Genomic DNA, 16954 nt, shown 5'->3' with positions numbered 1-16954 from the left:
ATGGGGGTTCTAACAAGAACTTTTAATTAATTGATCTCCCCCAATCCCGCCCAGGCCCTGGGCATCTTCATGATGGGTGACACAGTGAGTGGCCCCAATATTGTGTATGCTTCAGCCTTTTGTGATCATTCATTCATTCATTCATTCATTTATGTATCCCACAGCATTTCTTGAGCCAGGTGTGGTATAAGAGAGAGAGAGAAAAAGGGAGAGGGAGAGGGAGAGAGAGAGAGAGAGAGAGAGAGAGAGAGAGAGAGAGAGAGAGAGAGAGAGAGAAGGATTGCAAGTTCAGAGTCAGGCTGGGCTACACACACAAAAAAAAGCAAGCATTTATTGATTACCTACTGTATGTCGGCTGAGCATTTAACTAGTCCCTGCCCTTCAGTGGTTACCTTCCTGTGAGATAAACCGTGAGAAGAAACCCACAAAGAGAAGAAAAGAGAAGGAGAAAAGGAGATCAATAAAGAAGCATTCGGAAGCAATAAGAAGACGACAGAATAGCGATGGCCTTGGGAAGGGGTGATGGGGACTTACGCCATGAAGTGACATTTGAGCTGGGACATAAATACACATCAGCCAATATCCCCCTCCTCGCGGCGAGACCTGCTGAGATCAGGTGGCTTCGAGGAGGGCTCTGGGGATGGGGAGTCTCCCCCTCCCACCCACCTTTAGGAGGGGCGACAAGATATGACCTGGTCCCCTCCCAGGCTGACAGCAGGGATAGCCCACACCGCTGGTTGCCATATGTTAGTCTCGGAAGTGTTGAATACCACCCGGCCCGTGTGTCACCTAGGACTTCAGCCCCTTTTGTCAGCAGGCAGATGAATAGCAATTTTTAATTCATAAGCTATCTTGCCCAGAGCCCGTGTCTCGGAAGGACCTGCAGTTTTCATTATACAGTGATAAAATTCTATAGCAGCCGGATTGATAGGGCTCCAGTGGGCAGCAATGGGTCTCCAGGCCAGGGCTGCCTGGGCCCCGGGGGCTCAGGGGCGATGGCCACTCACATGGCTGCTTGGTGGCTGTACCTGACAGGACAGAGCATGGCAGAGAGCCTTGGGAGATACCCCAAACCCTTTGAACTCATGAGTAGCAGCCCTGCCTTTGGCCCCTTGGTCCATTTTTTGTCTTGTAGGTGGGTGCTCAGCGATTGGACTCTACCTGAGTTTCCCTGTACCAATCCCAAGGCACAGACAGGGACTGAGAGGGAGAAGACCATACAGTTGCGGGGCACGGAGGGGGGGGGGAGGGTCACTAATGCTGAACTGGGATAGAGAGAGGTAGAAGGGGTCCGTCCACGCAGGTACACACTCAGGCTCAGATGGTTACAAGAGACTCACAAGTCACAACTTTTCCTTTTTCTGCCCCAAGGCCCAGCCCAGAGCTAGGTGCCAGGGATACCCCACCTTCTTTCTGAGCCTTGGTCACCCCTTTTTCTGATCCCTGCTGAGGGAGGAAGTCTCAACATCAGACCAACTAACACATGTGTACTGAGCATCTCTCTGGGGACCCCAGGAGATAAAGCATAGCACCCCAGACCTAACCCTCAAGGCGAATGCTGTTGGTCTCCAGAACCAGGAACACCCCAGCACAGGAGAGTGCCTGGACGGTTCCGAGCGTGCCAGCCAGGCTGTCTGGGGCTCAGAGCCTCTGGTTAGGAGGTGAGGTTCAGCTTCCATGGCAGGCCATGGTGGCTCTGGAGATCCTGCCGGCAGGACTAAGGCCTGGGCGGGGCCTTGGCCTTTCCTCTCTTTCAGAGCGGAGGGAGTTGGGAGAGCTGGTGCAGGGCTGTTAGCCCAGCAGAGCAGATAAGGCAATTCAGAGTCATCAGCCTGTGTTCCCACACGCTCCCTCAGCCACTCACGAAACTGCTCACCCCCCCCCCTCCAGACCTGGCAGCGTGGGTCAAGATGCTATAGACAAGAATGGGGGACAGTGAGGGACTGATGAGATTTGGCGTGGGCAGGCAGGTAGGTGTGGGGTGAAAAGGAAGCTACCGACCTGTGAGGGATGGGACGAGGGAGCAAGGGTACTCCCCTGGGCCAAGGAGGCTCACCCCAAAAGCCGCTTGCCGCCTTCTATGCCTTTCACCCCCTTTCTCTCCCTTCTCACCTCGTTTCTGCAATCCCACAGAGGTCCCTGCTCCCCTCCACTGTTCCCTCTAGGGGGCACTCTACCTCTTGCCTGCCATTGACACCGGGCTCTCACTATCCCTCCTTCCCTGCCCAATTCCCTTTGATCTTAAAATCGGTCTCCAGAGATACCCCAAGACCCTATCAGTGTCTTCGGTGGAATCTTCAACATACTGAGTCCCTCTGCATATCTGCTGGTATCTTTCTCAGGGTCACCCCCCTCTTGCCTCAGGGCACCTGGCACTTGAGGCTGGCTGTCCACCTGGATTTTTCATCCATCACTGGTGTCTTTTTAGTATCACTGCATGTCCCCTGTGGGGCCACAGAGACCCCTGCCAGTCCATAGTCCCCAATACCCAATGTCTGTCACACCACCGTGGTCCTGGCATCCCTCTAAGGCCAGCCAGCCTTGGCCCTCCAGCCAGCCCTACTATGGGCCATCTCTCCAGTGACCTAGAAGACATCACCATGCAGACATTCGGCTGGTGTGTTTTTGAAACTGTGTCATGTAAGGAGGGTTTCAGCTAGAGCTTTCAAGGAAGTAATTTTTTTTTATCTAGGATTTTCTTTATTTTTAACTGACAGCAATTACACATATTTTTGGTATACAGTGTGATGCTTTGCAACGCATAAACCCTGTTGATAATCATCATCAAATCAGGGGAAATTAACATATACATCACCTTAAGCACTTACCATTCCTTCATGATAGGAATATTCAAAATTCCCTCCCCTGGCTCTTTTGAAATATGCTTTTTTTTTTTTTTTTTTTTTTTTTTTTTTTTTTTTTTTTTGGTAAACTGTAGTCACCCTGTTGGGCAATAGGATACCATGGATTCTTCCCAACACATGACCTTTGTGTCATTAGCCAGCATTTCGCTGTGTTCCCTTCCCCCACAGCCTTCCCTTCTAATTCCTGCTCTACGTTTGACTCAGAGACAGACGTTTTTAGGTTCCACATTTGACTGGGATTGTGCTGTATGTGGCCTCCTGTGCCTAGCTTATCTCACTCGATACAGCCACCCCATGACTCCGGGTTCATCCATGTGATTGCCCTGATGGAATTTTTATCTTTTCAGAGCTGTGTAGTATTCCATTGTATGTGACGTCTTCTCCATCCACTCATCTGTAGACGACACAGATTGATTCCATAGCCTGGCTGTTGTGAACAGGGCTGCATTAGCCCTGTACATGACATCTCTCGGACATACCGATCCCATCTCCTTCAGGTATACATAGGCAGGAGGCTCTTAAAGGGCCCTTCACTCTGTTTTCCATTACGGCTGTACTAGTCTATGACTCCACCAGCCGTGGGGGGGGGGGGTCCCCTTCTCTCCACTTCCTCTTCACCACTTGGTATGGTGTGTCTTTTTGATAGCCGCCATTCTGACTAGAGTGAGGTGGCAGCTGGCTGTGGATGTGCCTGCATTCCGTGGCAGTCAAGGTGCTCATTATTTTCCGTGTACCTATTGGCCATTTGCATATCACCCTTTGAAAATGTCCATTCTGGTCTTTCGCCTCCTGGGCCTCCTGAAAGCAGCTTCGGAGACGCCTCACTCCGAATGACGATGACCTCTTAGGCGCCTCGCTGTCGTCTTTACCCTGTCGTCACACATGGCTGGGTACAAGGTGGATGCAGATGCGTGTGCAGGGCAAGTGCATGCGTGAGAAGAGGCATGCACACATGCGTTGGGCCGATTAGGTGCTTTGGGGAAGGTATTTCACACCAGAGCCCGCTTCCTCTCCCAAGTCGGGGTGGCAGGGGTGGGGGGTGGTGAAGAATGCGTAACGTCAGTGTAGACAGCCAAGTGCCTGGTGTAGGGCACATGTCCTCTGAGCCTAGTCACTGTTTAACACATCAGAGACCAAAGTCTGTGTCTCCTTGCCCCAGCTTCCCCCCCCCCATGGAGAGACAGGAGTCACATCCTTTCAGATTTCTGAAGCTCCTGAAGGGGGGTGGGGATCCCCAGGAAAGCCAGAGGGACCAGCAGTGACCCATTCTTCTTGTGACATTTAGACGACAGTTACCAGAGTCCAGATTCCTCAGGGTATAGCCCGTCTATCATCCCAGAGCCTCACACAGGCCAGGGGTACCCCACACATGGGACATCACCTGTTGACAAGGGAGACGGCTTCCCTTCTGTTCAGCAATGGGACTAAACGGGTGACATGAGTCCTCTAGGCCTCTGTGGGACTTGGATAAAAAGGGTTGTGATTGTTGTTGTTTTGTGTGTGTCTGTGTGTGCATGTGTGTGCATGTGCACATGCCGAGCTCACAGTCTCTGGGAGAAAGTGATGGCAGAGGCAAGTGATGGCGGGAACAGAGGCTGGAGCTGGGGCATGATGCCCTGTGGACCTAGGGGTCTGTTCAAAGCCTCTTCCTCATAGCAACCAACTTGCAAACACAATGTGAAGTTTGCCATCAAGAGTGTGTCCCCATTGGGCAAACAGGGATAGACCAGGGCCCCACTGGATGGTGCCCCGTACTTGAGCAGGGACCACCCAGTCATCCTAGTACCACATAGGCAGCCAGCATTTGTGGATGCTTCCAGGAGTCCAGGCAGCGTTTCTAACTCATCATACCTCACAGCCACCGTCAGCAGTGAGGACCACTATTCTCTCCATTTCGCAGACTAGGAAAGGAGAGGTACTTTATCTGCTAAGGGACTTGACTAAGGTCACACCGCCAGTATTGGAACCGAGTTAAGCCAATGTGGTCAGCCTCCTGAGTGCATGATGGCAGCTTCCACATTCTACTGCTTTTCCTCTGGAGCCTGGACCCCATGAGGGCTCCTTCTGTCACCAGTGTGACGGTATCTCGTAAAGGGCAGTCCTTGCTGGAGACTGAAGGCAGACCCCCTAGCAGATGCCCCTCTACCTGGCCCATGGTCAGGGCTCAAGTATGAACTTGGAGGGGCTAACTGAGTGAGCTAGTTAATGAACACGCCCTTGACCTTTCCTACACAGGGCTCACTTCAAGCCAGGGCCCAAGCCCCACAGCATCCTAGCAAGTGCTGCAGTTGCCATGGCGACGGTGGCAGCAGCCAAGTGAGCGCCTCACTCAGGTGGCCTTGGCAGCTCCCTGGGTGTAGCTGGTTTTGCCTGCTGGTCCTGGGAGCTTGGAAGATAATCACACAGAGCTACAAAAAGTGTGTGCATATGTGTGTGTGTGTGGGGGGGGGATGGTGTATTTGCATATGTGTGTTGGGGAAGGTTCCCAAGTTTATTTGGATGTGCCCAGTTAGCAGTATTTGTCAGTAGACTTGTGGAGATGGAGCCGAGGTTGGGGGAGGTGTGTGTTAGGTTCAGAGGATAGTGTGATCACGAAGGGGAGGGAGTAGGTACTGGAGGAGGGGATGCATTTGAATGTGCCCGATTCAGTAGCCCTATTTTTCCCAACCCAAACCTTAAGCAAGTTGTTCAGCAAGGGGCCCTCTGGTTTCTGAATGATTTATGGTGAAATCTCACAAAGATCAAAATTGGATCACATTTAGTTAAACATTTCATAGGCTCCTTTATTGGAAAGAATAAGTGGATATGAAAATCTGGAGAGATGGGATGCTGGCCACGGGGCCTAGGGATGCCAGAGCCTGTGTGGGTTGGGAAGGAGCAGGCGAGGACCAGCCCCCTCCGAGATCTGTGTAGCTCTTGCTTCATTCTCACCACCACCACCCTGAGTCCTATCTGGTCAGCTGTCCTATGAGGACCTGGTAAGGACTGTCCCTCCAAGGGCTGTCCCTAACACAAAGCAGTAGCAAGCCAAGAAAGAATGAATGAGGGCATACAATCCTATGGAAGAGTGAATGAGGGCATTCAGTACTATGAATGGATGAATGAATGGATGCGCACATAGTCCTATGAATGAATGAGAGTATGTAGCCCTATGAATGGATGAATGAATGAATTAGTGAGAGCATGAGAGTCTATGAATGAATGAATGAATGAATGGGAGCATGTAGTTCCATGAATGGCTGAATGAATGAATGGATGGATGAATGAATGAATTAGTGAAAGCATGAGGGTCTATGAATGAATGAATGGGAGCACACAGTCCCTCATTTCCAGTAGCAAACTCCTCTGTGATAGCCACTCTCTGTCTCATTATATGGTAGTCCTCTTTACACAAACATGGCCACACCCATCAGTCTGCTGAGTGGGAGAAGCCTCAGGTAAGGCCATGTGGGAGTACACTTGCAGAGTTGAAGTCTGGTCCAGATCCCAAAGCCACATACAGCCCAGCGTGGTCCACAGTCCTGCAGTGGCTGAGAGAACTAGAGGGACTCCTGCCTGACGGCCTGAGCAGGATGGGAACAACCCCTGTCCTGCATCCTTAAAGGTAAAAGGAGAAGCTATCTCACCTAGACTTTTCACTGTTGGGCCCTTGGAGTGGGGACAGGAAAGGGCAGGGAAGTGCACCCACTGCCATGGTCACTTTGGACTCCATGTGTATTGAAAGCTTAGGTATTACTTCTTTCCCTGAGTCAGAGTCAGGGACGGTTCCTGCTGACCCTGGTCCTGCCTATACCCCATGTGCTGCTCATGACAGCATCAACCAAGCAGTTGTCCCAAGGCAACATGTCTCCTCATTCCATCCTCACACATGGTAGATGCCGGCCGGCATCGTCCCTGTTTACGCAAGGAAGCTGAGGCACAGAGGCACTGGGTAAGCTGCCCAGGATAACACAGGAGGTCACTGGTGCTCCTCTTCCAAGCTGCTTTCCCTTCTCAGCCTTCTCATCTGTGAACAGGGTTGCCTGCTGTGACCTTAGGGGCCTGGTTTGAGGAAGAGTGATGTGTGCTGCTTCCAGACTGCAGCTTCATTCAGCCTGAATTCCTGGCTTGTAGACAGCTGAGCCCCACAGTGCCAAGCTCAGGCCTGGCCCCAGGATGGCCTGTCCTAGGGGCTGTGGAATTGTGAATGGATACAGCAGGTCTGTGAATGAATGGGCCAACTGGTTAGTGAGGACCGCAGTCTGGCGGCCGAGGCCTAAAGAATGGACGGCAGTCCCCCAGGACTGGCCCAGGTGGCCTAAGAAACCCATACGGAACCTGCTACCAGAATGTGCGAGCACGTGCTATCATAGTGGATAATTATGGAAAGTCCTCTTCTCCTGGGAGTTTGCAGGCTGGGCAGGCAGAGGGGAGTTGCACAGAGAAGCCGGAAGAGGGACCATGGTCTGTGGGGCAGACAGAGTAGGCTGGGCCATCAGCACGTCCCTGATGGAGGAGAAAGCGCAGGAGAGGATGGCTGCCTAGGGAGGATGGGAGATGAGGACAGAGAAGCCAGGGAATAAGAGACCAGAGCAGGAAGGAGCATGTGCTGAGCCCAAGGGAGCCGAGGTGTGTGTGTGTGTGGTGGTGGTGGGAGGGGGGGGGAGGACGGGTTGTCACAGTGCAGAAGCACAGGAACAGGAAGCCTGGTTGGCAGGGGAGGGGTAGCGGCTTCAGGGCCTCGGCAGGAGGCCAGAGTTGCTTATGTATAATTTTTGTGAGTAGTTTAAATAAGTATCTCTAATTTAGTAAGTACTTAGAATAGTCTTTAAAATTGAATTATGTTTTTAACATATTCATCTTTTTTTTTTTTTAAAGCAAACCCTTGTACCATTGCCATAGAAAGTCCGGATAGAATGAATAGACCAGAATAGAATAGAATAGCACATAAAATAAGCACAGAGCGGGCCAATGAGGAGGCTCAAGGGGTAAGGGCTCTTGCCTGACAAGCCTGACTAGCTGAGTTCGATCCCCAGGACCCATGTTAAGGTAGAAAGAACTGACTCCGTGAAATTGTCCTCTGACCTCCACATACATACCATGACATGTGTGCCTATACACAAGAATAATAAACAATAAGTGATGATAATAATAATAATAATAATAATAATTTTTTAATGAAAAATAAGCACAAAAGAGCCCTGCCTGGATTCTGCCCCCTGTGGAAGTCTCCGTGCTAAGGGAAAAGCCCTGACGTGGCTGAGTTAGAGTGCTTGCCTAGCATGCATGAAGCCTGTCTGTGAGCCCCAGCACTGCATAAAGCAGTTGCAGCACTCCAGAGGTGGAAGCAGAGGGATCAGAAAGTCAAGGTCATCTTTGGCTACCTAGGGAATTCAAGGTCAACCTAGGACACCCGAGACCCTGCCTTGAAAACAGTTTTTACAAAGAAAAATGATATTCAGTGTTACATTTGCCAGCACTAAAAAAGAGATGTTTTCTCTGGCTCAGAGAGGGCTAGGTGGAACCCAGGGAAGGTATTGTGATCTGTTTGTGATTCGAGGATGTCTATGCTTGCCGGAGTCACTAAGATTGTGCCCCTGCAGAGGAGTGTATGCATTGACTTTTCACCTCTCTGCTGGCCCATCATGGCTCTGGGCTTCTGTCTTGCAGGAAATACCAACAGCATCTTTGCCCTGGACTACATCAGCGGAGCTCTCACTCTGAATGGCCTGCTGGACCGGGAGAACCCCCTGTACAGTCATGGCTTCATCCTGACCGTGAAGGTGAGGTCCACTGGCTGGATACCACACCTCCTGGACACCTGTGGAACCTGAGGCCATCCCTGGCAGTTTGGAGGACAGTCAGGAGGGGACTGGTGGTTATAAATGCTGATCTGGCTGGCTGGCATGCCACAATGTCTGCCCTGGCTGGCAGTTTATTCCCCTTCTAGGGGGTGATGCTCCCCAGCTTAGCAAACAGCAGGCTGTAGAGGAAGGGATAGGGGCTTGGGGTCCCTACCTGGAAGGTGTGGAAAAGGTGCCAGCACTGTCCCTTCTTACAGCTACCTGCCACTCATGGCCGGTTTTAATTGAAATCAATGGCTTGCTGAGCCGTTCCCTGGGAAGGCTATTTAGGGAATGGATCCTGATGGGGAGGGTACAAGGGGCTGCCAAGTCCCAGGCATATAGCAGTGGGGGGAAGGGACCAAGATAGACAAGAGGCCTTGAGAAAAATCTGCATGGAAGGGTGGAGCATGGGCTGGCCTTGCTTGGACCCCCTTGGCCTTGAGAAGTCCTGAGGCAGCTGTGGACCCCTTGGCTCTCATCGTTCACCAGCTCCTTCCTCTCTGCTGGGTTCAGGGGTGAGGCTGCCAGGGAGACATGTAAACAAAATGTCCCACACTTACACTCAGCCCCAGGTCGTCTTCATATTTTGCTTCCTCCCAATGAGGCCAAGAGGGTCTGCTCCAGAGGAAGAGAGACCACCCCTTCCACCCAGTACCACCACAGCCTCACCTGGGACCCCTGAGTTCAGCGTTCCCACCTTCATACAAAATGTTAGGTGAACGTGCCAGTTGAGCCGGGCACCTCTATCTCTGGGCCTGGTGGCAGACACTATCCAGGTCTCCCTCAGGGTGTCTGGAATGGTGTCTGGGGTCAGAAGTAGGAAATGAGGGCTTTGGGACCTGAGGCTCTGGACCCCCAGACATCTAGATCCTTTCTGCATCTCACTTAGACAGCAGGGCCTCAGTTAAGTCTTGCTCTGTCAGTATCACATGGGAGAAGGCCTGATTCTACCATCTGCCAAGCTGGGTGGACTCTCCCTGAACCGCTCAGTGGGTGGTGACATCTGTCTGGTCCTCCTGCCCACCTCCTAGACGGTTCCAGAATCCCATTTCCTGAGTTTGAGACCTACTCAGGTCATTCTTCCTGGTACAAATTATGTCACCTCTCTGAGCCTCAGTGTCCTTGCCTGTGACATGGAATGCAGAGGATGGAACCACCTTCCTGGGGCCGTGGTGGGGATTTAATGGGTCAACTCACACTGATACACGTGATCTAGTGCCGAGAACGTCCTGAATGGGTAACGGCTGTTTCTGTGACTGTGAATACTTCCCTCTGTCTGCAGGGCACTGAGCTGAATGATGACCGGACCCCGTCAGATGCCACCGTCACCACCACCTTCAACATCCTGGTTATTGACATCAATGACAATGCGCCGGAGTTCAACAGCTCTGAGTACAGCGTGGCCATCACCGAGCTGGCGCAGGTCGGCTTTGCCCTCCCTCTCTTCATCCAGGTGGTGGACAAGGATGAGGTGAGTTGCTGGAGCACGTGGAACACCCGCGTTCTCAGCTCTGACTGGCTGGGGCAGCACTGGGATGGGTCCCAGGAGGCTCTGGGATTCTGGGTCCTCGGTGGGAAAATAGAAAAAGCCATCATTGTGCTCCCTCCCCTGCTGTGTGGGAGTGTCTACTCTGTCATAGGCTGTCATCTACTCCCTGGGAAAACACCTGTGCACACACTTCCAGTGTGTGACTACACACACACACACACACACACACACACACACACACACAGAGGCTATGCATGAGAAGCTCAGAATGAAGTCCTTTCTAGGTTTCTGAGGAATAGTGATACCTAAGGAACAAGAAACACCCGTACTTGTGTAGTAGCATCCAAAACCCTGGGATCAGAGGCCATGAGTGATCAGCTGAAGAGAGGTGTCCCTGGGCTAGAGAATCAAGAAGGCTCTCTGGGGAGAGGGGTCTTGCAATGAGCCAAGGCATGCAGGAAGACTAGTGGCCCAGAGAGGCCCAGAGGCAAGGATTTACAAGCAGAAAGCAGGGCAGGTTGTGACCCACATAGGCAAACCCAAAATGCAAGGTTTGGACTGGAATAGAAGCAAGAGAGTTGGGAACTGACCTTGGAGACAGCACAGGTTCTGTGCCCAAGGGACCTGAGGTTAAGCCCTCATTGACTAGCTCTGTGGCCTAGGGGGCATTAATGATCCTATCAGAGCATCCCCTGCTCGTGTGTTTAGGAAGAAAGAATGAGACTGTACCTGTCCAACTCTGCTGTGGTAACAAGTTAGCCCTAAGGCACAAGCTCATTCTGACAGGTTACCAGCTGGGAGTACTGCTCTGGATGGGCATTAGGGAACTCCATCAGCAGTTCTTAGACAGGGGCAGGGGGATTCCGGACAGCTGTAGGACCAAAACCAACTCCCCTCTGTTGTATCCCAGAATGCCCTGGGCCTGCTTGCCTCTAGTCAGTCAACCAGAGTGAGTCTCAGGTCCCCACCTTACTGCCTGAGGGCTTTGGAACATGGAGAAACAGCTAAACCCATGTCTGTCCCAGAGGACGTGATGCCAGCAGAGGAAGAAGGAACATTCAGGGGACTTGGCCCTAAGCCTTCCATGAAGACCCTGGCCACCTCCCTGTTCCCCAAACTGCAGCTCTCCAATGCAGAGAGCCCTAGCCTGGTTCAACACAGATGTCAGGGAGTCATCAAGGTCACCCTCACCCTGAGGGTCTCTGCAGGCTGCAAGCCTGCCTGCGGTGTCTGTCAGGATGTTGTAGTGGCTAGTTTTCTGTTACTGAGACAAAATACCAGAGAAAAACGACTCAAGGAAGAAGGGGTTTACTTTGCCTCACCCATCTGAGGGTCCATCATATTGTCCGCAAGGGGGAGGCAGCTAAGCCACATTGTGTCTGAAGCCAGGGAGCAGAAAGAGATGAACGCTGGCCCTCAGCTCACTTTCTTCTTTTTATTCAGTAAATTCTATCAGGTTGACAATGACAGTTAACTAATGCATGGTGGGTGGGTGTTGGATCTCAACCTGCCTTTGGTGACCACCCCGCCTAGGATAGCCAGTGACAAGCCCTGAGGCTAGGGACACTTGGAGCAATGGGGGGGGTCTCCCCTCCATTCTATCATTTTTCTTCATAGAGGTGAGCATGTCTCTGATAGTCGAGGACTTGCCTCCACTCAGGGTCCTGCTCTTCCAGGGCCCAGTGACACACAGAGAGGACCAACAAGGACAGGCAGCCCAGAGACTCTCTGAGGCCATCGGGCCACGCTCCTGTCTCTGTTAGGCTTCACCTGTGGCCAGGCTCAGCCCTCAGTGAGAGGTATGCAAGCCTCACTTCTACATGGCTGTTCCGCACCATCTCTCTGGCTACCCTCAGAACCCAGAGGGCTTCAGGTGTAGCATGAATCTCAAAAGGTCTCATTAATAAAAACAAACCCAGAGCCAGGTATCGGGGTGAATGCTGGAAGATCAGAGAAACAGAACCAGCCACATCCAACCTCACCTGGCCAATTCCTCAGCTGATCCTGTTTCCTCAGACTGAAAGCCTCTGAATCCTCATCCGAATGGATCTCAGCTGAACTGCTACTAAAAGCTAAAAGCTTAAAAAGGCTCTAGTTCCTGGTCCTCAACACCTTATATACCTTTCTGCTTCCTGTCATCACTTCCTAGGATTAAAGGCGTGTGTCACCATGCCTGGTTGTTTCCAGTGTGGCTTTGAACTCACAGAGATCCAGACAGATCTCAGCCTCCGGAATGCTAGGATTAAAGGCGTGTGCTACCACTGCCTAAACCTATGTTTAATATAGTGGCTGTTCTGTTCTCTGACCCCCAGATAAGTTTATTGCAGTGTATAATATATCAACCACACTTAGGTCTGGCCAGGGAACAGCATTCAAGGCCAGGACTCTGTTACCAAAGAAGAGCAGGTGACCCAGGCTAAGGTGCACAAGCTGGAAGAAGAGTCACAGGTTGCAACATAGTGTCCAGAATCCGGAACAAAATACACTTCTTAATACAACCAGGCAACTGTCCGAGCCAATGTCCTAGGTGAGCATTGATGTCTGGGTTCAAGGTGACTTTGGATTTGTGGCAGAAAAACATGTTCACAAAGCAAGTTATTTGAATCTTTATTTCTTTAGTAGTTTGCACTGGCCTGAATCTGCAAGTCAGAAGTCAACTTTGGGGTGTTGGTTCTCTCCTTCCACAATATAGTTGCCATCTGCCTTGGTGGCAAGTACCTCCACTGGCTAAGTCACGGGCAGTCTTGGGCTGTCCCCAGAGTTGTGGTGACATGGTGGTCACATGTGGTCACACAGTGTTTCAGCCTCCTCCAATCTTGACTGGCAGTCCCCCTGGTGGGTCTGAAGACTACAGAGTCTGCAGGATGCAAGATCCACAGGCCACGGCCAAAGTGGGTTTGATGAACAGGTCTTCAGCGACTCACACCCTATCCAGAGCTCTATGGATAGAGACATGCGTTGCTCAATATCTGCCCCATGGATGCCGAGCCCAGTGGGAGGTGGGCTTCTTCTTCTGGGCTAGGTCCAGAGGCTGCCTGGGGTGGGCTGACCTCAACAGTCCACTACAGGGCAGTAGAGGGTGGAGATGAAAACAGGAAAGGGGGGAGCAGGAAGCAAGTGACCTCTATGTGGGACCTTGGTGGTGATGCTTCCTACTTAGGATGTTAATTTATCTCAGGAAGGCTAGGTGTACCTCCAGTGCCTCCCGGATCCAAGCTTCAGCAGGGCCCGTCACTGTCCCCCGGGCTTCAGGTGATCCCTTTACCTGTGCCAGTCTATAGAAAACTCACCGAAGGCCAGGGAAGAAAGAGCAGCTTCAGTGGGCTGCAGTCATCAGCAGCCGCCTTTTGTCCTGTGTGACAGTTGAGATGCAAATAGATGGTTGGGATGCAGATGTGGGGGTGAGGACAGGAAGAAGAAAGGCAGCCGCCCAGAAGTCAGCCTTGGTGGGGACCCATCCCTGCTTCAAATGAAAGGCTGCCTCAGCTCCACTCTCACCCCCTCTGCAATTCCAAGTGCCCCACCCCCAGAGCTCTGGGGGTGCCACGCTAGAGAGGGGTCTGCTCACTCCCAGCCCCAGGCTTCCTCCAGGACAATCCTCTGTGGGCTAGCCTGCAGCCTCTGGCCTCTCCCTCAGCTGAGGGTTCCTTGGAGGCCAGCAGCTTCCGCTTACCTCAGCTGCTCTTCCACACAGACCCCAGGAGGCTGACCGTGTGAGCATCCTCCTCTGGGGGAGGAGGGGTTGTCAAACTGACAGAGGGGTATGGTGAGACCACCCCCTCGCCCCACCCCTGCATGCCTCCCCTGCTTCACCCAATCCTCTGGATGCTGTCTCACCGACTCTGTGCTTCCGTGGGACCTTGCCAGTTCACCCCTGTGGAAACTGACGGCAGCCCATGATGCCTGTGTTCTTCAGTTTGTCCAAAGAACCGCTTCGTGTGTGTGTGTGTGTGTGTGTGTGTGTGTGTGTGTGTGTGTCAGAGTCTTACTATGTAGCCCAGCGGGCCTAGAACCAGTGACCCTCCTGCCTCTGCTTCTCAGGGGCTAGGAGTATGGGACTGGGTGGGTGTTCCTCCAAGCCATCCCAGAGAGCCTACCATGCAAATCTGCTGTTCCGAGGACAGTGGCCCTCAGCACCCCGCCAGAACCATCGGGCCCTGCGTCACACATACAGGGTGTCCCTAGTGACTTCTTTGTTCCTCTTCTTCTTGCTACAACAAAACGCCCACTGAAAACCATTTTAAGCAAGGCTCACAGTTGGAGGAGACAGCCCGTCAGGGCAGGGACGTTATGGTGGCAGAAGCCTCGGGAAACGGTCACACTGTCAGGTGCTCTACTCCTTTCCATTCAGTCCCAGGCCTCAGCCCATAGGATGGTGCCACCCACCATGAGTGTCCCACCTCGGCTAAGCCAATCCAGAAACTCCCTCACAGACATGCCCAGAAGTTTGTCTTGAGACAGTGTTCCTATGGAGCTGGTGTTGGCCTCGAACTTGAGATCTCAGGCATGCCCCACCACACCCAGCTGCAATTCCATGGACCTGAGTGCTGCCTCCACTGAGAGGAGCCAGGAGGAGACAGGGTGTGGAGGCTTCCGGTACCCCACATCACATACTCTCCTGGACCTGGGCCCTCCGTGGCTCTCCCCTACCTGCCCCCTCCCAGGCAATCCCTGCCCTTCTACATTTGGTGCCATCCAGAATACCTCACACAGATAGGATAAGAGAGCCAACAGGTTCAAGATCAAAATAAGGGCCCCGGGACAAGGTTGCCCTTCCAACTCTGATTCTGCCCCTTTGGCTCTGGGTGACCACAGATACCTCACAGAATTGCTCTGAGGGAAAATAAGTTCACACGTACATTTAGAACAGGGCCTCCCCCATCACAACTTCCCCTAGGATGTGATTTTTTTTTTTACCCTTGTCAGAAAAGAAAGATTCAGAGACGTTAAGGGGCTTGCCCAAGGTCACACAGCAAATGGATTGCCGTTTAGATGAAATGTGACCTTGGTCCCTCGATTCTGGATTTCCTACCTGTGTCTCAGGGCTCCTTATTTGGAGATGTGGCTGCCCGTTCTCCCCGACCCCTCTTCCCCAAACTCAGTTGCTGTCCACCTGTCCGCGGCTGCTGGGCAGATGCGATGGAGCCTAGAAGTGAGTGGGGACATCTGGCTAAAGAAGACGGACAGGAGAAAGGGTGGGCTCTGCCTGGGCTTTAAACAGAAGCAAGAACCTCTGTCCTCATAGGCCCTCTTCAAGAGGCTGCTGGCCTCCAGCGGCAGAGGGAGGACCCCCGAAGAACACAGGGGTAAGAATTCAGTCACAGAGTTTAGGCTGGAACACCCTGTATAACCAGTTCAAATACTTGGCCCCACGGAATGGTGGGTCCTCCCTGCCTCATGACAGGCGGCGGCGGCGGGGGGGGGGGGGGGGGGGGGGGGGAGGCTGGGGGAAGAAAAGGAACCTGTGCCAGATAGGTGACCAGGGACATATCTGGCAGAAATGTGTTCTTATTTCAGGCAAATGACACGATTAATTTGTTTGAGGGGCATAAGGAGAGGAGAAAAAAAAAAAAAAAAAGAAGAAGCCAAATTACCCACCTCTCCAAGGAAAAGACATCACCACCATATAATAAAGGAAAGAGGATGGTAGGGAGGAGATTCCAAAATGCTGGGTTGGTGAGGGATGGGGGAGGGGGGCGTGAATAGGGCATAGATGGTCCTTCTGCTAATCTCAGAGGCCTATGTTTATTCATCACTGTGATTTTTCATTCCACATGTGTTCTAGGCCTGTCGGAGAGCCGCAGGACAGCCTTGTATTTATTTACATTCACGTTCCCATTTGTTCCTGTTAGTGGGTTTGTCCAGGCTACATTCCTCTGAGCACACACACACACACACACACACACACACACACACACACACACACCCATCCAGCACTGTGAAGGCTGTGTTCTTGCTATGTGCTTCCTCTGGCACCTCTGGAACTCCACCTTCTGGCCCAGGAGTTTCTGTGCTATAGAGGCAGGCAGACCCCCTGGCCCTCTGAGGCACCCAGACCTGAGATGAAGAAATGACCGTGTGTTTATTCTCACTAATGTGAGCTCCACCTGCTCTTCTGTTATGGTTCTAAAGGCAATGCCTGTGACTTTGACCTCAAGAAAAACCTCTGATACCACTTTTCGTTACCACTTTACTGGGGTCCCAGGAATCTCAAAATCCTATTTACACCCAACCCTGCTTTGAAATCATAGCGTAACGGCAGCTCTGTCTCTAAATATCCTTGCTGAATGAATCCCAAAGCACATCTATGACCGCACTGCCACTTTAAAAATACTTGGATAACTGTTTCAAAGTAGTCAGTTGACTTGGTGTGCCCTGTAGTTTATCTTATGCAATTAAAAGCATCCTAAGAGGGTAGGGATGTGTCTCTGTTGTTAAGAGTACCTGACTAGCACGCATACCTGGGTTCCAGCCTTAACATATGCACAGACAATAGAGATCCTATCAAAAAAGAAAATCTAAGGAGACCAGTCAGCTTGGGCAGGCTTCCAGAAGGATCCATAGCAGAAAAAGAGGATAAATAAATCCCTGCTGAATCCTGAGTCTTTACTACCTACAACCTTCCCACCACCTACCTCTCTCCCTCCCTTCCTCTCCCTCTCCAGCCCTACTCCTAGCAAGGTTTTTTTGTTTTGTTTCATTTTCTGTTTTTCTTTGGTTGGGCAAGTCTGGCTCTCTCTCAGGCTTGAGTCCAGTCAGCATTCTGAGCCACACGC

The 16954-nt window shown here is 52.0% G+C and overlaps 1 protein-coding gene across 1 annotated transcript in view; it reads left to right on the top strand.

The window, feature by feature from the left end:
• The window catches only part of Cdh23 (cadherin related 23), a 382909-nt gene that overhangs the window by 187736 nt on the left and 178219 nt on the right, over positions 1–16954 (top strand). Inside the window, exons 10-11 of the mRNA XM_037199816.1 lie at positions 8514–8626; positions 9972–10160. Coding sequence (XP_037055711.1) covers positions 8514–8626; positions 9972–10160 — 302 coding nt within the window. The remainder of the gene's footprint in view (positions 1–8513; positions 8627–9971; positions 10161–16954) is intronic.

This window comes from Peromyscus leucopus, chromosome 16_21 (assembly GCF_004664715.2).
Source record: "Peromyscus leucopus breed LL Stock chromosome 16_21, UCI_PerLeu_2.1, whole genome shotgun sequence".
Lineage (NCBI taxonomy): Eukaryota > Metazoa > Chordata > Mammalia > Rodentia > Cricetidae > Peromyscus > Peromyscus leucopus.
The sequence above is the reverse complement of the archived record's forward strand: the minus strand, read 5'-3'. Positions and strand labels throughout refer to the sequence as shown.